Genomic DNA, 20,206 nt, shown 5'->3' with positions numbered 1-20,206 from the left:
TCGCACTTCCACAGCAAATAGTTTTGCTGGGAAACTTTCACCTCCACTGCGGGTTCCTGCGTTGCGGTGGGGCTCTGACGGATTGTATGACCTCTGTTAGTCGCTTTTATCTGAACTCCGCTCATTAGTCATTATGGCACCATTAACAAATATTTATTCATAGTGATGAGCTGCCTTTCTTGTTATTTCTTTCTTTTCTGTTTTGCTCCCTACGTCTCCCTTCCCCTGCTGCATGCAGGGATGAGGAGTTCGGGTCTATCTATTATCTTCTAATGTTGCTGTGTGTTTGGACATCTTTGTCTACTGTCCTGTTCCTTTCTTTTTAGAATTTTTTCCACCATACTCTCAACAGCTTTCCATTTAAAATCTGCTTCCAACATGATCTGCACTATATTTCCTGGTCGTAACTCAGCTCTTACTGTTATTTCAGATTTTTGGTACTTGTAGTTCACACGATACAGTAAGATGCTAATAATTGAAGAAGAATAATTTTGAACAAGATTTTATTCGAACGAAGTGATTAACTGATATATAATCGATTGTAGATCTCTTGATATACAATTCAAATTCGTGTTTTTGAATTTTTTATGGGATATGGGAGATGAGTACAATAAAAGACATGTTTTTAAAATTTCGTTTATTCCTAACAATATATTGAAATCGTCGATAATATCGTTAATAATTGCACCTATATTTTCTCTCATATTTAACGACGACGTCAATATCTTGACAAGAATTAAAAAAATTAACAATGAAATATTAAACTCGAATAGTGCACAGCATAAACAATATAAACATTATTAATATAATAACCAAACAAAAACAACTGCCCATAAAATTTTAAATCAAAAATTCTTTTATAGGGATAAATATTTATACAACAAAAAAAAATAGTCGTAAATAGGCTCACTGCTTTTTTTCGCAGAATCATTTTCAGTATCACAGTATCCTAAGTGATCCTTAAATACATTCGAGTTGATTTCAATTTTTTAGAAACATTGCAGCTCGTTTAACAAAAACTCAAAAGGGTTTACACTTTATTATTAATTATCAATTTAAATATATTTAATCGAATAATATTGAAACCCTTTTCAGTTTTTAGATATCAACGCGAATATATTTAAGATTTTTTTTTATACAAAGTCATCATCAGTATCAAAAATCTAAAAATAGTCTTAATATGAGTGAATATATACATCTTGTTACAGCAAATTAAGTCTTCTTCTTTTTCTTATTTAAATAATTTCGTAGCGTAGCACCAAATGCGGAAGAAATATTCGTCTTTCTTTAATAAAGTCCCTTTGGAATAAGAATGAATATCCGCGTCCATGCTGTTATCTCTCAACCAAGAAGTCGAGGTTTCAGTGCTGTACGATGTGGGTTCTCTATCTGTCGCTTCCTTGAAGTCTTCTTGATCCGTATCTAAAAAAAAAATATATTTTTTGGTAATTGTGCTTAGTTGCTTAGCCGTTGAGCACATAAGCTTTCAGAAAGACCCGTCGTGCCCCATTTGTCGTTATCAAAAGTCGATGTCCTTTGAAAAGTCGCTCAGGAGAACCCTTTGATATAATTAGACTTGTCCAAGTCTCTAAACCGTGCTCCTTTGAGCGCAGGTCATTCAGAGTTGCAGTAATTGTTTGACGTGAGACGCAGAAGGTCTATCTACATGTGTCTTGCTTGTCTCATGCCAAGTGTCTTTATTTCATTTCTGTCGAGCCCGTCTTGCAAGTAGATCGTTGCTTCGTCCTGCTGGAACCATGTCCGTTTCATCAGATAATACACGTTAGAAAGCCAACGAAGTCAAGCCTCTGACTAGCATCCCGAGGCTTCAATTCTTATAAATATACAGAAAAAAACTACAAAATGTTGATCTATCAGTAGAAGATTGAATACAGGAGAATATTAGAGATACCAACTAGTGGCGATTGATGGTATTTTTTAATGATTGACTACCTAGATCAGGCGAATATAGTGGCTAGTATATCTGGAGCCAATGAATGAAGAAAGAGCAACAAAAAAGATATATAGAAGGAGAGAAGAATGAAAAAGAGGGAAAAGCTTACGAGAAAAATTTGAAAAACAACACCAGGAGTTGGGCGAAAAACAGCACTGTACTGTAGAACTAAATTTTAGTAAGCACGCGATATTAAACAAGATTTATTTATTAGAAACAATTATTTACCTCCAGACGGTAGTACTTTGAAGGGTTCATCAGATTCAAGAGGTTCACTGAGTCCAATTTCATTCTTGGCAAATATCCTGATCATATATTCGTGATCTTCTTGCAAATCTCTTATAGTGAATTTTTGTACGCCCTTCGGTACACGTCCGATTTCCATCCACATCGTTTTCTTCGTGTCTCTGATAGCGACGTTATAACCAAGAAGAGGAGAACCTCCATCTGATTCTGGTATACCCCATTCTACTACTATAGCGTTAGGACCAATTGTTCTAATTTCCAACGGCGGAGTAGGAGGCGAAGGCACAGCTGTAATAAAATTAGATAATTAAATTGTTTCTAGTTTCTTCGTCGATTAACTTACTGGCAAGTGTTCGCATTTGTACAACTTCCGAATTAGCTGGAGGGCTAAGTCCGACGCAATTTTCAGCGTACACCCTGAATATGTAATCGCTCTTCTCTTTTAGATTTTCGAAAGTATATTCTAAAGAAAAAGCTTCTAAAGTGAATACTTTTTCCCATTTAGGCATGTATTCTAGTTTCTTTTCCACGACGTAACCAGTGATTTCGGTACCGCCGTTATTCTCTGGTGGTTCCCAGGTAAGCGTAGCACTTCTACTTGTCAAGTTTTTAATCTTGAGGTTAGTAGGAGGCGATGGAGGTGCTAGAAAAAACGTGTTTTGAAAAAAAAATCATTGATAAGTTGAAGTACTTACTTCTATGTTCTAATTTAGTCGGCGGGAATATTCCTAGTAAGCAGTACAGCGTTTCGTCAGTTTTATCAAACTGATAGTTAATTCCTGCATTTGAAGCAAAGCAAAGTGTTAAAGCAACAAAGCGTTAAAGATAAAAAGCGTCTAAGTAGAGAGAAGCTTTTTTTTATAGATAAATTATAAGCATTGTTAGTAAAAAAATTATAAAAAAACTTACTTATTCTGGATCCGGCTATTATCGTATCTTCTGGTAAATAAGGTTCACTAACACCTATAGCATTTCTAGCTGTAATTTTGAAATTGTAGCCATGTCCTTTATCCAAATAGTTGATAGGGAAGTTGGTAATTTCTCCTTTTGTAGCCCCAAGTTTTTTGAAAACCGTTTTAGGTTTAGCCTCCTTCATTTCAACAATGTATTCTATTATAGGTGAACCACCATCGTCTTCCGATGGTTGCCATTGGATGGTAAAAGAAGTATCTGTCATTCCAGATATTTCCAGAGGTCCTCTCGGTGGAGACGGTTTATCTAGAAATAAACGTCATATAAAGAGGTTTATTTAGGGAAGACTTTTTTATGGTCTTTTTAAATTTATGGTAGACCTTCAAAAGAAATAATTTGATAGGGATAATGATACTAGATAATCCTCAAATGACTCATACCTGTTATATCAGACCAACGAATAATTTTTGTCTCAGGAACGTTTCTAAACATCAGCCAAACCTCTGATATTAAATTCATATTTGGAGGATATACATTTCTTTGCAAGGCAAGATAAACATAAGGTACTACTAAGTTAATTTAACATTAAAAACCTCCGAAGGTTTCAGAGTAAACCTCTTAAAACTATTATGAACGCCCCCGATTCCATCATCGAAAAAACTTTGAAGTAACTTACGTTGGAGATGAAATCAAGAACAAAATATTAAGTTGAAGTACCAAATTAAGTGTCGACTCTAATGTATTCATGAAATATTTAGCAAGATAAACATACGGGATTACACCCAGTCAATTCAGTACTACAAGAAAATATACTTGGACCTAGACTCTATTTAATTTATGTTTCTGATCTACCAAATATGAGGAAAACAGAAGTAGCAAAATTTGTTGATGACACAGCAATTTTTGCACACCAATCAAAGTAGAAATTCAAGCCTAACGTAGATAGGGGATTAACATGATAAAGGGGAAACAACTTAGTATTAAATTCAGAAAAATTGAGCTACCTGATTGGTAGATTAAACCCATACGGACCTGTGGTATCCAGTTCTAAGGTTCTGCAAGTTAATTTAATATTAAAAACCTTCGAAGGTTTCAGAATAAAGCTCATGGAACTATTATGAACGCCCCCGATTCCATCATCGAAAAAACCTTAAAGTAACTTAGGTTGGAGATGAAGCCAAGAACAAAATTTGAAGTACCAAATTAAGTGTCGACTTTAATGTATTGATAAAATATTTAAACAGTCAGTTATAATTTATAAAAAACGTTTTGTCCGTTTTTATTTTAAACTTACCTCCGATTTTCAATTTTGAAGAAGTTCTAAGTTGATATTTATCCACGGTACATGTATATTCATATTCGTCTTCGAAAGTAGTCTTACGTACAATCAATCTTCTTATTCTACCTTCTTTAATGATGGAATATCTTGAGGATTTTTCAATACGTTCTGATTTTCTGTACCAAGTAACTTCTACGTCTTCTTTAGAAAGTTCTACTTCGAATTCGGCATCGGTGTTGATTGGTACAATCGTAACTTCTGGTAGAGGTCTGATAAACGTACAAGTCGGTACTTGTACGGTGAGTTTAGCTTTTGATGATTGCGTACCCAATTCGCAGGAATAATTACCTTCGTCTTCTGTTTCTGTTTTGTATATTTTCAATTTTTGTCTTTTACCGTCTATAGAAAGTTGAACGTGTTCGGAGAATTGTATTTCTTTACCGTCTTTGTACCATCTTGCTAAAGCGTCGCCTTTAGAAAGTTCGATTTCGAAAACGGTTTTGTCTCCCTTATTGACCACTTGGTCTTTGAGAGGTGTGATTATTTCCGGTGGTAATTCAATTACTGTTACATCCGCTTTGCATTCTTCGTCGACTAGTTTACAACTATATTCACCTTCGTCGTGAATGGACGTGGTTCTGATTAAAAGTCTTCTTACACCGCCGAGTTTTTCTGTATCGTATTTATCGTCAGTTTCTTTTAAAGGTGTACCATCTTTGAACCATTCGACATTAGCACTGTCTGAAGTTATTTCGACTTCTAATACCGCCGTGTCTTTTTCGGTTATTTCTAAATCTTGAAGTTTCTTAACGAACTCTAATTTACATTGTTCTACTTTTACTTTTGTTTCAGTTTTTTGATTTTTAACCGTACATTTATAAGTACCTTCATCGTTTTTATTGATATTTTTAATTATTAATTTATGAGTACGACCATCTTGGGAAACGACGCGGTGATCCATTCCACTAATTTCTGTGTTGTTAAACCACCATTTCGTCCTAACCGAATGGGAAGTTTCACATTCCATTTCTAACGTTTTTCTTTCTACGGTTTCGTAAATTTCTTCAAGTTCTTTTGTAAATTTAACTGTATCTACCTCGATGGATATTTTAGCGCCATGAGAAGCTTTTCCTGCATTATTCACAGCTACGCATTTATAGTCTCCTGAATCTAATTCCGAATTGGTTTCGTTTATTTTCAATTCTACGTTTTCTCCATCGAATAATATTTTAATTCTATCGGATGGTTCCAACGGTTCATTATTACGTAACCAATAAACTTCGGGGATTGGTTGGCCTGTCACTTTGGCTTTTAATGTGAGAGGAGATTTCTGCGGTACTGTTTGTTCTTCGAAACGTTCAACGAACAACGGTGGTTCCTGGTCTTCAGGATAATCTGTAATTATAATTAAAATATTATTATCTTCAAAACAAGTTCCATAATAAGCTACAAAAGCGTAATATACTGATAAGAATGGATTTAGGTCATATAAAGAAACACCAAGGTCGTACTAATCAATAATCTGACGTTTCATGCCTGTCTAGAACACTTTAGATATTTCCAGATTCTCTATTTTTGAAATTTTTAGAAATCTAGAAAAACCTTGTTAACATCCGGCTCGAAGGACCACATGTACAGGTTAGGTTAGGTTATGATTATCTATCGATGTTAAGACTATTTTTTAAGTATTGTTGTGAATAAAAAAATGATTTTTTGTTATTAAACGTAAAAAAATAATTTATAATATTAATAAGTTTAGAATATGAACATTTTAATATATGGGGACAATATGAAATTACGAATTTTAAGCAATGATACATTTTATAATCATAATTCAATCAGAAAAAGTGAAAATAAATCAATAATTTTACCTCATTTTTATAGATACGTAAAAAACATTCGACAGCATCAATAATCAATTTAAATCACTTAAAAGGTTGTTTTATTTGAAAATACAACATCCTGCACTTCACTACGAGGTATTTTTTCCATAAATAATCTTTGTTAGATAAATACACAGTGCAGTTTGGAAAATTAATGTTAATTATTAAAAAAAAAATAATTTATTTAGAAATAATGTAAATATAGCAGCCAACTATAGAAGCATTCTTTGGTAATCTAAAGCTCAAAATTGCAGGCAGATCTTCTTCATTTACTTGCAGATGGTTTATTAGACGAAGCCTACAAAGCAAAAGCATCGATTTTCGAATTCTTCCTTTGATTCCTTATCCAAATACTAAAGCATAGCGGAGAAACTACAAAATATTCAATAATTAAGCAGAAGCAGTTATAATAATACAGATGAAAACAAAATAATTTACCTTCAACGGTAACACTCGCAGTGGTTTCTACATAACCTAAAGAATTCGTGGCTCTAACTGTGTATTTACCAGTATCTGATAAAGTACTTTTTGTAATATTAACGGTGTAGGTATTATCGTATTTTTTGTATAACGGTTTACTCAACGGTTTACCATCTTTAAACCACTCGATAGTTGGTTCTGGATTACCAGATATGACAGTTGACAGTTTTACCGGTTCTCCTTTTCTTACGGTAAGTGATTCCAACGGCGATAATAATTCAGGAGGTTCTTTGCTCTTCGTTGTAACTTTAAGAGTGAATTCTACGGAAGCTTCACCTTCTCTATTCTTCGCTACAATCTTGTATCTTCCTTCTTGCTTCTTTTCCACTTTTTTGATCTTCAAAATAGTTTTGTAAGTATAAGTTTCCGATGTAGTTACAATTATAATGTTTTTCTTTGTTGATAATTTCTTGCCGTTGCAGTACCATTTGATTTCAGGTTCCGGTACACCGACTAGGGTACTTTCTACTTCGACGTCTGTTTCTTCTGGTATACATTGTGGTTTAGGTTTCTTGGCAAAAGTAGGCGGAACACCTTCGAGTATATCAGCGAAAGAGGAAGTACGAGATAAACTTTTTCGCGATATAGAAGTTAAATCTGAAGCGTGAGATGATAAAGGTCCTTCGACGATTAATTCTGTGGTACTGGAAGCGAAACCGGCGGAATTTTTAGCCACGCAAGTGAAAGTTCCGGCGTCTTCCGGGAATACTTCTCTTATTATAAGTGTAGCTACGTTATCGTCGTCGTAATACATTTGGAAATCTTGAGTTGTTTTGATTATATGAGTTTGTCTGAACCAAGTCACTTGTGGTCGAGGGAATCCTTCTACTTTACATTCAAATTGTACGGTGTATCCGTCCGGAGTTATGATTGGTTCAAGCTTCTTGATAAATTTGGGGGCTGAAGCCTTTTCTTTCGATTTAGGCTCTGAAAATAAGAACATAAAGGATGTCACGGGGTATTTTCGGAAATTTTTGATCAGTACTTACTTTCAAACACGGGGAGTTTATCAATTTTCTCGTTTAATTTTCTCTGTACGTATTGCTGATATTGTTCTTCTTTCATCAGTATTTTAGCAGGAACCCATCCGGTTTCTTCTGTCAAATGTTTCTTCACTAACCACCAATCCGAATCTGGGTTTTCGATAACGTAAACCTTTTCACCTTCTACCATATCGATTGCCTGATCGGCTTCAGCGTCGTAGATGGTGATTGAATAATAAACGTCTCCTACTTCAACTTCTTCTTCGTGTATGACCTCTTCAACTACTTCTTTTTCTTTCGTTATGCTTAGAGAAACTGCTTCTATTTGGAAAAATCAATAAATAATTAAATAAATAAAATGTATGAGTATTGAAATTACCTTCGTCGAATATTACAGATTCCTTTCTTTTTGGTTTAATTGTGAAACTGCCCTCGCCCTCTTCTTCATAATCGACTTGTTTGATTGGTGTTTTGAAACTGACTTCTTCTTCATTTTCTTCCACGACCGAGTATTTCCTGGAAGGTCTTCGTTTGAAAGAGATATGGAAACTTTCCGAGATATCATCGTCTTCGGGAACTTCTTCTTCAGGTTCATCGATTATTTCTTCAATAGTCGGTCCTTCGTCTTCAATTTCTTGCGTGATTTTAACAGTATCTTCAGTTGTTTCTTCGGAATATGTTAGTGGTTTTTGTTTCTTCAATTTCACTTTTGTCGATAGAGATATTTCTTCTTCTGCGTATTCGTCGAGGGATATTTTGAATTCCGTTTCGACGTCTTCTTTTGTTTTCGTTGTTTTTGGTCTAAATGTAACAGTTTCTATTTCTGCTATATCTGGAACTTCCGGTTGAGATGGTTTCCTGACTGGTTTCAATCTTTGAACAGTTAATTCATCAGATTGTTCTTCAACGGAAGGTGTTTTTCGTACTGGTTTCTTAACCTTTATATCCACGTTTTCTTCGACATTTTCCGGCTCTTCTTTAGGTTTCATAGTAATTTCGGCTTCGGTATCTTCCTGTTCAGGTAACTTCTCTTTCGGTTTCTTCTTGATGATTACTTCAGTTCTTTCATCTGTTTCTTCTAATGGTTTGTCATCGACGATTTTGTATTTTTTAATTGTAATTTCGTCTTTTTCTTCGCCTACGGGAGTTTTCTTTGCAGGTTTCAATTTTAGCTCGGCCTCTTCGTCATCTGATACTTGTTTCGGTACTGTAACTTCATCTTCTGTCACAGGCACATGCTTTTTAATCGTGATAGCATCTTCTTCTTCGTCTTTAAATTTGGGCGTATCTTTTGTTTTTTGTATTGTAATTTCAGTGTCTTCTTCTACTGTTGGTTTTACCTCAATCGTTATTTCTGCTTCCTCCTCTATTACAGGTTTACTTTTCTTCTTAGATTTTGGTTTTTTGATTTGTACTTTTACCTCTTCCTCACCTTCAGGCTGCGGCTCAGGGACATACTTTTTGATCGTTAGTTCATCTTTGTCTTCATCTTCTTTCTTAGGCTTGGTCTTAGGCTTCTTAATAGTAACCCCTTCTGTGCTATTTTCTTCCTCAGGTTTGGGTTTTATCGTTATTTCTGCCTCAACCTCTTCTATAGTTTCTCGAGTTTCGTCTACTTTGGGCTTGGGCTTTATTATGACCTCAGATTCGACAGTAGGAACCTCTTCTTCTTCGTCTTTGGGTCCTGGAACGAATTTTTTAACAGTAATCTTATCTTCGCCTTCATCTTCTTTTTTTGGTTTAGTCTTGGGCTTCTTAATAGTAACCTCTTCTTTGTCTTGTTCTTCGTCTGGTTTGGGTTGTAAAGTTATTTCTGCTTCAACCTCTTCAACAACTTCTGGTGCTTCTTTTACTCTAGGCTTGGGCTTAATTATAACTTCAGATTCGACAGTAGGAACCTCTTCTTCTTCGTCTTTGGGTACTGGAATAAACTTTTTGACAGTTATTTTATCTTCTCCCTCATCTTTTTTCTTAGGCTTAGTCTTGGGTTTCTTAATAGTAACCTCTTCTTTGTCCTGTTCTTCGTCAGGTTTGGGTTTTATCGTTACTTCTGCTTCGACCTCTTCAACTGCTTCTGGTGCTTCTTCTACTTTCGGCTTGGGCTTAATTATAACCTCAGATTCGACAGTAGGAACCTCTTCTTCTTCTTTTGGTACTGGAACGAATTTTTTAACAGTAATCTTATCTTCGCTTTCATCTTTTTTCTTTGGTTTAGTCTTGGGCTTCTTGATAGTAACCTCTTCTGTGCTCTTTTCTTCCTCAGGTGTGGTTTTTATCGTTATTTCTGCCTCAACCTCTTCAATAGTTTCTGGTGTTTCGTCTACTTTGGGTTTGGACTTTATTATGACCTCAGATTCGACAGTAGGAACCTCTTCTTCTTCGTCTTTGGGTCCTGGAACGAATTTTTTAACAGTAATCTTATCTTCGCCTTCATCTTCTTTCTTTGGTTTAGTCCTGGGCTTCTTAATAGTAACCTCTTCTTTGTCTTGTTCTTCGTCTGGTTTGGGTTGTAAAGTTATTTCTGTTTCAACCTCTTCAACAACTTCTTGTGCTTCTTTTACTTTAGGCTTGGGCTTAATTATAACTTCAGATTCGACAGTAGGAACCTCTTCTTCTTCGTCTTTGGGTCCTGGAACGAATTTTTTAACAGTAATCTTATCTTCTCCCTCATCTTTTTTCTTAGGCTTAGTCTTGGGTTTCTTAATAGTAACCTCTTCTTTGTCCTGTTCTTCGTCAGGTTTGGGTTTTATCGTTACTACTGTTTCAATCTCTTCAACTGCTTCTGGTGCTTCTTCTACTTTCGGCTTGGGCTTAATTATAACCTCAGATTCGACAGTAGGAACCTCTTCTTCTTTTGGTACTGGAACGAATTTTTTAACAGTAATCTTATCTTCGCTTTCATCTTTTTTCTTTGGTTTAGTCTTGGGCTTCTTAATAGTAACCTCTTCTTTGTCTTGTTCTTCGTCAGGTTTGGGTTTAATTGTTATTTCTGCCTCAACCTCTTCAATTGTTTCTGGTGCTTCTTCTACTTTCGGTTTGGGCTTTATTATGACTTCAGATTCGACACTAGTTTCTTCTGTTACTTCTTCTTTAGGAGCAAGTTTCTTAACTACAATTTCATCGCTTCCTTCATCTTCTTTTTTAGGTTTGAGCTTCGGTTTTTTTATCGTGACCTCTTCCTTTTCGTCAAGTTTAGGTTTAAGTACAACTTCAGCTTCAACCTCTTCTACAGTTTCTGGTTGAACTTCTGGTTTCGGTTTGATTAAAATTTCTACTTCTACGGTTTCATCTTCTTTAGTTTCACCCTGAGGAAGAGGAACGAGTTTTTTAATGGTTATTTCTGCTTCATCCGCAGTTTTCTTTTTAGGTTTCGTTCGTTGTTTCTTGATTGTAACATCTTCAGTCTCTTCCCTCTTAGGCTTTAGGAGGATTTCATTCTCTTTTTCATCTTCCTTTTTGATTTCACCTTCAGGTTTGTATTGAATTTCTGTTTCTTCTTGTGGTTCTTCCACTTTAGGCGATTCCGGCACTTCTTCTTCGACTGTAGGGGTTTCTTCAGGTTTATTCTTCGGTTTTTTCTTCAATTTTATTGATACTTTTTCGGTTTCTATTATTTCTGTTTCTTCAACAGTTTTAGTACCAGGAATAATGATATCATTCTCAGTTTCTTCCTCTACTCTGCTATCTTCGGGTTTTTTACTAATTTCAACTTCTTGGATTATTTCTTCTTTAGACTCAGGTTCCTCTTTTTCAGGTATTCTGAATTTAATATCGGCTTCCTTTTCTGGACTAGTTTCTTTTGGTTTTCCTTTGACGAGAACGATTTGTTCGAGCTCTTCACCGGGTTTGTCCTTATCTTCTGGTTTTTGTTTAGATTTCTTCTTTTTAGGTTTTTCCGGCTTAGCTTTGTCGATTTCTGGAAGATCTAAATCTTCTTTTTCTGGAGACTTCCTATCGATATCGTATGGTTCGAAAGGTATTTTTTCAATAAGTGTTTCTGGTTTCTTTTCACTCACTTTACTTTCTTCCGGTTGTGGTTTTTCCTCTTTAACCGTTTCTTCTTGTAGAGTTTCTTCTTCTTTGGAAGGTTTACGTTTAAGTTTAACTTCTTCTGATTGTTCTTCTTCTTTAGGGATTTTCCCTTTTTGTTTCTTTAGAGGTAAAGTTACTTCAGGTTCTTGTGGTGTTTCCTTTTCTTTCTTTTCATACCGATATATATCGTCTACTGTTTCTGGTTTATTTTTCTTCAGTTCTTCAAATTCCAAGTCCAATTTTTCTAGATCTGTAGGTTCTTTTTCTACTTCTTTGAGTTTACGCCTCTTGGTTTTCAACGTTTTTTCCGCTTCTTTTACGTTTCTTGATATCTCTCCAGTGCCTCTTATTGTATTGAGCTCTGTTATTTTTAGAGTATGTAAAGTCGGTGGATAATCCATGTAATTTATTCTACTCTTCAACCTTGGTTTCAATTCTTTCTTTTCTTTTGGTTTTTCAACTACTTTCGGCTTCGGTTTTGGTTTTTTAAGTTTAATTTCATCTAATTTTTCAGGTTCTTTTGGAGTTTCTGATACAACATCTTTCTTTTCGTCTTCTTGTTTTTCTATTGGAACGATTGGTTTTTCTTGTTCTGGTTTTTCGATCTTCTCTTCAACTGAAGTAGTTTCAGTATCAATGGGAACTACTATAGGTATTTCTTTGCTTATCTTTTCTTCTGGTGATTCTTCTTGCGGTTTTTCTTCGCTTGAAATAGAAGGTTCTGGTTTTTTAGTACGTTTCTTTTTAATAACTTTCTTTTTAATTTTGTCTAAATTTATATCAATATCACTTTCTTCGTCTTCGTCATCTTTAATATAAATAACGGTTTGAGTAGGCTTATCTGGAATTTCTTCTTTTATATACAACACTTCTTGGTCGTCCTGTTTTTTGAATGGTTTTAATTTTATTCCTTCGGGAGTATCTTCAGGTTTATCTTTTTTAGGAATTCTGAATTTAACTTCTTCCGGTTGTTCCTCTTCGGGTTGTTTAGGTATACCTTTTTGTAATAAAAATTCTTCAGTTTCTGGAAGTGGTTTGGTCTTCTTCTTTTTAACATATTTTGTTTTACCTTTTGGAGGTTTTTCTTCTTCATCCTTTTCTTCTTCCGGTGGTACGTATTCTTCTTTTTCTATATCGTTTCGATCTATATCGAACGGTTCGAAATCTATTTTGTCTTTAATTTCTTTTGGTTCTAATTTATCTGGTATTTTTTCTTCATCTTTCGGCTTTGGTTTTGGTTTTTCTTTTTCGGTCTCTTCTTCCGGTTTAGGCTTTCCAGGCGTTTTCTTCAGAGTGATATTCTCATCTGGAATTTCAGGAGCATCTGGTACTTTTCCTTTACCTATTTTAATTGTAACTGAAGGTTCTTCTTCGTATGCAGCAGGTTCTTTGGGAGTTCGTGTGAATTTCGCCGGTTCTTCTGGTTCTTTCGGTGCAGGTTTTTCCGGTTTTTCTATTTCCAAATCCACTTTTTCCAATTCGATTTTTTCGGGTTCTTCTTCTTTTGGTTTCACTTTACGTTTTATTTTCTTCAATTTCTTCGCTTCTTCTATATTACGGGAAAGTATGCCATTTTCCCTTACAGCGTTTAATTCAGTTATCTGAAGTTTCTGTAATATTTCTGATAGAGGTGGGAAATCGATCCAGTTTATTCTGCTTTTCAATTTAAGTTTCGGAATAGTTACACTCTTTTCTTCTTTTTTCTGGGGAGCTTTAGATTTTTTCAGTTTAATATCGGCGAGATTGATAGGTTCTTCTTTTATTTCTATTATTTTTGGTTTCTGTGCTATAACTTCGATTCTAACAATTTTCATAAGAACTGGTTTAACAGGTTTCTTAATGACCTTGGGTTTCTTTCTATAAGCTTCATCTACTTGTTCCGGTTCCGCTTTCTTTAGCTCTTCAAATTCTTTATCTAATTTTTCTAATTCCTTCACTCTCACTACTTTCTTCTTTTTAGGTTTAACCTTTTTCGCTTCTTCTACATTTCTAGATAAAACTCCATTTTCTCTATAAACCGGCTCTAATTCAGTGATTATTGGTTTGCATTCTTTCTCATTCAAAGGTGGGAAATCTACGTAATCTATTCTACTCTTCAGTAAAACTTTCGGTACAATTTTCTTAGGTTTTATATCTTGTTTAACCGCTTTAGGTTTCTTTAGTTTTATTTCGGCAAACTCTGGAATTATTTCACTGATAGATGGTATTTGTGCCTTTTGTACAGGTATACGTTCAATCGAGACGCGTACAGGCTTTTCAGGAATTGCTTCGTCAACTGCTTCAACTTTTGGTTTCTTAACTTTAGCTTTTTTCACTTTACGAGGCTCTTCCTCTACTTTTAGCTCATCAATTTTATCCTCTTCAAGTTGAGAAATCGGTATTTCGTATTTTTCTATATCCTGCTGTTCAGGTTTCAATTTTTCTTCCTCTTCTTCTACTGTAGACTTATCTTCTGTAGGAATTTGCTGCTTTGTATCATCTACTTTTTCTTCTTCAAGCATAAAAGGTTCTATCGACTTATCTTTTTCATTTGGAACTTCATCTTTAGATTTTGATTTTGGTTTTTTGATTTTTCTTATAACCTTTTTCTTTGTTATAACATCTTCCTCTTCTTCTGCTTCTATGTATTCTACTGCGGATTTGAGTGGTTCTTTGGGTTCTTCTACAGTTACTGTATAAATTTCGTTATCATCTTCTTTCTTAAATGGTTTGAGTGTAATTTTGTCTGGGCTTTCTTCGGGCTTTGGTTTCTGTTTATATTTTTTGTCAATTTCTGGTACATCTTCTACATCTTTTGGTTTACCTTTACCCATTTCCAGTTGATGTTCTTCAGTTTCAGGTTCTGGTTTTTTCTTTGGTTTTTTCGGTTTCTTAGGAACAGTTTCGGGTAATTTCTGATCAGTTTCTTCTTCGAATGCTCGTGGAATATACTTTTCTAATTCTGTATCCTCTTTATCAAAATCTTTGGGTATAAATGGTTCCAAATTAGGAGATTCTTTATCGTCTACAACTTTGGAAGCAGGTTTATCTTCTGTAGCTTTAGGAACTTTTATTACTTCTGGGGTTTCTTCTTCGGAAGGTTTTTTAGTTATTTTCTTAAGTTTTATCGGTTCTTCTTGTTGTTTTTCCTCTGGTAATTTTCCTTTTCCGATTTGAATCTTTTTCGGTTCTTCTTCGGTAATTTCAGGCTTATCTTTTGGTTTTTTAGGCGTTTTATATTCTTCGTCTACCTTTTCAAGTTGTTTTTTAGATTCTTCAAAATCTTTATCTAATTCTTCCAACGATTTTATTTCTCGTTCTATATCTTTAACTTTTATACGTTTTTTCTTTGGAACCTTTTCAGCGTCTTTGATATTTCTCGATAAAACTCCATTATCTCTATATACAGGAGGAAGTTCTTTGATTATGGGGATAGTTTGAGCCTCGTGCTCAGGCGGGAAGGGTACGTGGACTATCCTACTTTTAAGTAAAAATTTAGGTACCTTGGTGGTTTTTGGTTCTATTTTTGTGGGTATTTTGGGTTTCTTCAATTTAATTTCCCCAAGTTTTACTGGTTCATCGAGAGTTGTTACAACCGAATGTTGTACTTTGGTTGGAGTGATTTCAACTTTGAGTTGTAATTTTTCTGGTTTTTCGTCTTTTTCTAAAGGTTTTACTTCCTCTGGTACTGAATCTGCTGCCTTGTTTGCTTCTTCCACCTTCTTTTTCTTGATTATTGTTTTCTTTTTAATTTTCTCTTTTTCAGTAGTTCCTTTGTCTTCGTCTTGTGGTAAGACTTCATCCACTGTATCTTCCACGAGAGTTTCAGTTTCAACTTCTTTAATTTCTTCTATCGGAAATTCCTCGACTTTTTCTTCTACCGGCAACTCTTCAGGTGATTTAATTTCTTCAGCTGAAGGTTCTTTCGAATTTGGTCTAATCTTTTTAACTTTTTTCTTAGTGGGCTCTTTTTGTTCCACAGTGTCGATTATTTCTTTTTCTTCTACAGAAGGAATTTGGGGAAGTTTCGATGTATCATCAGTATCAGGTTTCATTTCCTCTTTTTCTAACGGTTTCACATCCTCTGGAATTTCATCTGCTGCTTTATCTGTTTCCTTTACCTTCTTTTTCTTAATAATCGTTTTCTTTTTAATTTTTCCTTTTTCAGTTATTCCTTCTTCTATTGGTATTTCTTCCTTGTCTGGTAATATTTCATCCACTGTTTCTTCTAGAACAGTTTCGGTTTCGTCAATTTCTTCGTCTTTTTCTTCATCTGGTATTTTAATTTCTTCAACTGAAGGTTCTATCGTTTTTGGTTTAATCTTTTTGACTTTTTTCTTGGTAGGTTCTTTCTGTTTAACGGTTTCGATTATTTCTTCTTCTTCTACAATAGGAATTTGAGGAAGTTTCAAAGTATCATCGATATCCGGTTTCATTTCTTCTTTTTCTTCGTCTTTTTTGAATGGTTTTAGAGTTATATCTTCAGGTATAGGTTCAGGTTTAGGTTTCTGTTTATATTTAAGATTTATATCACTTTCGTCAGGTTCTTCTTTTTGTTTTGGTGTTCCTTTTATAAGAGTGATTTCTTCTGTTTCTGGAGGAATTTTAACTTTCTTCTTCTTAGGTACTTTCTTCATTTCTGGTGTTGGTTGTTCGATTGTATCTTTTTCTTCTTCAATACGCTCTGGTTTTTCTAATTCGACATTTTCTCTTTCTATGTCGTAAGGTTCAAATTTCAATTTGTCGCGCGTGTCTTCTTCTTCTTTCACTTTAGGTTTATCTCCAGATGGAACTTTCTTAATAACTGGTTTTTCAGAATATTCTTCTTTTTCAGTAGGTTTCTCTGGTACTGCTTTTAATTTAACTTGTTCATCAACGTCTTCTTTTTCTGGTATTTTACCTTTCTTTTTAATAATTTGTTTAGGTTCTTCTTCGGAAACCGGTTTTGATTTTGGTTTAGCTTCATATTTGAATATGTCATCGACTTTTTCTAATTCTTTCTTTTTCAGTTCATCAAGTTCCAGATCTAATTTTTCTAGATTTTTCATATCAACGTCCTTATCTCTAAGTCTTCTTTTCTTTGTTTTCGGTACCTTTTCAGCTTCTTTAACATTACGTGATAAAACTCCATTATCTCTATAAACAGGTTCTAATATCGATATTCTCGGTAAACGTTCCGATTCCGTTTCAGGTGGAAACCGAATAAAATCTATTCTACTTTTCAATAGGAATTTCGGTTTTTTAACTTTATCCTCCTTTCTTTGTACTATTTTTGGTTTTTTCAATTTGATATCCCCAAATAATGGAACGTCTTTCGATTCTACTACTTTAACTTTTTGTGCTTGAATTTCTTTCCTTTCTATAGGCATAAGTACCGATAGTTCCCTTCTAAGTTTCTTGGGTTTCTTTTCCTCAGATATCTCTTCTGATGGGGTGTCTTCTATCGGTTGTGCTCCTGAAGGTTTTTTCTTTTTCACCTTTTTAATTTTCGGTTTCTTCAATTGATCTTCTTCTTCATCTTGATCTTCTATTTCGATAATTGAAGAATCTTCTTTTGTTACCTCTTCTACTTCTACCATTTGTTCTTCTAGTAGTTTCTCTTCTTTAGGTTTCTTCTTTTTAATTTTCTTTACTTTAGGTATTTCCGCTATTTCTTGTTCTTCCTCTAACACTATACTATATTGTGGTTCTTTTCCTTCTTCTTCTATACAAAGGATTTCTATTATTTCGTCTTTTGTAGCTTTAGGTTTTTTGAATCTTCTTTTTATTATCTTTTTCGTTGGTTCTCCTTCATGTACTTCACTTTTAGTTATAACTACTTCTTCTGGTAGCTCTTCTATGTAAGATGGTATGCAACTTGTTACTGAAGGTATCGTTAAAAGTTGTTCCGACGATAATTCGTGTTCTTCTACAATAACTGTAGTTTTAGGAAGTTTACCCTCTTCTGTTACCGTGAAAATTTCAGTAGTTTCTTCTTTATTTCCTGTTATTTTTTTAATAACTTTCTTTTTAGAAATTTGTTTTTTAGGTACGCCATGTTTATCTATATGTTCGATAACTGTAACTTCTTCGGGACTTTCTTCAATATAAGATGGTAAAGAAGATACTTCTTCTGTTACATCAATTTCTTCTATAGTTACTGATCCCTGAGGTTTTTTATCTTCTTCTTGTACTATTTCTATTTTGATTATCTCATCTTTGCTACCTTTTCGTTTCTTCAGCGTTCTCTTTTCGACTACTTGTTTATTTGGTTTACCTTGTTTATCTGTTTGTTCGATTATTTTTACTTCCGAAGGAAGTTCTTCTATAACTATTTCAGGTATTACGAACGTATGTGAAGGAATTTCTTCAAATACGTCTTCCTCATCAATTACAACTGAGGTTTGGGGTTCTTTACCTTCTTCCTCTTTTGTAACAATATTTGTAGTATGTAATTTGTTTCCTTTACGATGTTTTATGGTTCTATGTTTGACAGTACTTTTTTCGATACCTGTTGGTGTTAGTTTTTCTATTATTTTTACGTCTTCGGGAAGTTCTATTACATATTCAGATTCGTCGATAGTTAAATCTTCTTCTGGTACGATAATTTCTTGAATTACCACCGAGGTTTGTGGTTTTTCACCTTCTTCTTCTCTAGTTATAATTTCCGTTACTTCTTCTTTGTCATGACCCTTACGTTTTTTCAGTATTTTCTTTTTGATTGTCACTTTTTTATCATCCTCTATTTTAGTTTCAACTTCTTCTGGCATCTCAATAACTACGGTAGTTGGCATATCTTGTGGTTGCTCTTCCTCAACAACTTCTTCTATTACAATTGACGTCTGTGGTTGCTTTCCTTCTACTTCTATTGTACGTATTTCTGTTATTTCGGTTTTGTCATCTTTTTTCTTTTTCAAAATTCTTTTCCTTACAGTTTTCGTCAGAGGTTTACCATTTTCATCTTCTATTTCTATAATTTGAACGTGTTCGGGTAGTTCTTGTAATACTTCGGGTTTGCCGATAACAACAACTTCGTTTTCCCTATGGGCAACTTCCACTGTCGGTAAAGCTAACGCTTTCTTCAGAAGTTCGATTTGAATCATTTCCTCAACCCCTTCGGTTGTTTCTTTCTGAGATAATGTGGGAACTATCAAAATATTGTCTTCCGTTATTAATTTTGGTTCGGTTTCTTTGGGTTTCTTTTTAATCTTTTTCTTTATAGTTTTCGTTTCTTTAACATCTTCAACGATAACTGTTTCTTGTGGGACTTTAGCTTCTTCTTCTTCTTCTACTACTTTAATTTCTTTATCGTCTTTTTGTTTCTTTATAATCTTCTTTTTTATCTGTTTTTCAATACCCTGTTCTTTCGGAACTTCCTCGATAATTTCAGGTAATTCCACTACTGTTATGGTGGTTTCAGGTTTTTTATCTTCTTCTTGGACAGTTAGTATTTCTGTTACTTCTTGTTTATCATCTTTTTGTTTCTTTATCGTACGTTTTTTGGTTACAGTTTTTCTTGGAACTCCATCTTCGATAGTTTCGGTTACTGTTACTTCTTCGGGTAGCTCTACAATAATTGGTTTCGTTGTTTCTTCTTCGATGGGTTCTTCGCTGATCATTATAGATGTTTGTGGCTCTTTTCCTTCTTCTGTTACAGTTACGATTTGAGTTAACTCTTTCTTGTCGCCTTTTTGTTTTCTAAAAACTTTCTTTTTGATTATTTTCGTCTTTGGACCTTCCTTAGTGTCAATTTCAGCAACGGTTATTGTTACGGGCAATTCTTCTACAATTGTTGCTTCTTGCGTTGTTGGTTTTGTTGATTGTAGTTCTTCTTCTCGTTGTTCAATTTCAGTAATAGTAACTGTAGGTTCTAGCATTTTGCCATCTTCTTCAACGGTTAAAATTTCTGTTGTTTCTTGCTTTTTACCTTTTTGTTTTCTAATAACACGTTTAGTTACTTTCGTTGTTTTTACTTTTCCTTCATCGACGGTTTCCATGATTTTAACTTCTTCTGGTAGTTCCTCTACGTACGTAATTTCTTCTTTAGGTTTGTCATCTTCTTCGTATACTGATACGGATGTTTGAGGTTCTTTACCTTCCTCTTGTACTGTTAGTATTTCTAGGGTCTCTTGTTTACCTTTTTTTATTTTTTTAATGACTCGTTTCTTCAATATAGTTTTCTTCGGGACACCATCTTCAATAGATTCGATAACTTGCACGTCTTCTGGTAATTCTTCAATATCTTCAGAAATAACTGATGAGTTTTGAGGTTCTATTTCTTCTTCTTCTACAAAAAGGATTTCTGTGGAACCAAGTGTGTCACTTTTTGGTTTCTTGACTATTTTCTTTTTGACGATTCTTTTCTTCGGGGTCTCTTCTTCAAACATTTCTATTGCTTCTTTTATCTCTGTCTTTTCTGTAACTATATTGAGGAAATATATTTATTAATGAAGAATTGAAATTTTCGACATGATCTCCT

The 20,206-nt window shown here is 34.3% G+C and overlaps 1 protein-coding gene across 4 annotated transcripts in view; it reads right to left on the bottom strand.

The window, feature by feature from the left end:
* Positions 1–622: 622 nt before the first annotated feature.
* The window catches only part of LOC130890769 (titin), a 159,887-nt gene continuing 140,303 nt past the window's right edge, over positions 623–20,206 (bottom strand). For 2 of the 4 annotated variants that reach the window (XM_057795072.1, XM_057795074.1), the window contains 9 exons: positions 8,117–20,149; positions 7,744–8,058; positions 6,713–7,681; positions 4,407–5,786; positions 3,110–3,418; positions 2,896–2,979; positions 2,544–2,843; positions 2,183–2,488; positions 623–1,422 (listed from right to left, as the gene is read on the bottom strand). In XM_057795072.1, the coding sequence (XP_057651055.1) occupies positions 1,232–1,422; positions 2,183–2,488; positions 2,544–2,843; positions 2,896–2,979; positions 3,110–3,418; positions 4,407–5,786; positions 6,713–7,681; positions 7,744–8,058; positions 8,117–20,149 (15,887 nt within the window). In that variant the 3' untranslated portion in view covers positions 623–1,231. The remainder of the gene's footprint in view (positions 1,423–2,182; positions 2,489–2,543; positions 2,844–2,895; positions 2,980–3,109; positions 3,419–4,406; positions 5,787–6,712; positions 7,682–7,743; positions 8,059–8,116; positions 20,150–20,206) is intronic. The other 2 variants (XM_057795075.1, XM_057795076.1) reach the window with 1 other exon arrangement.

Source organism: Diorhabda carinulata, chromosome 2 (assembly GCF_026250575.1).
Source record: "Diorhabda carinulata isolate Delta chromosome 2, icDioCari1.1, whole genome shotgun sequence".
Lineage (NCBI taxonomy): Eukaryota > Metazoa > Arthropoda > Insecta > Coleoptera > Chrysomelidae > Diorhabda > Diorhabda carinulata.
This window is presented reverse-complemented; position numbering and strand designations above follow the sequence as displayed.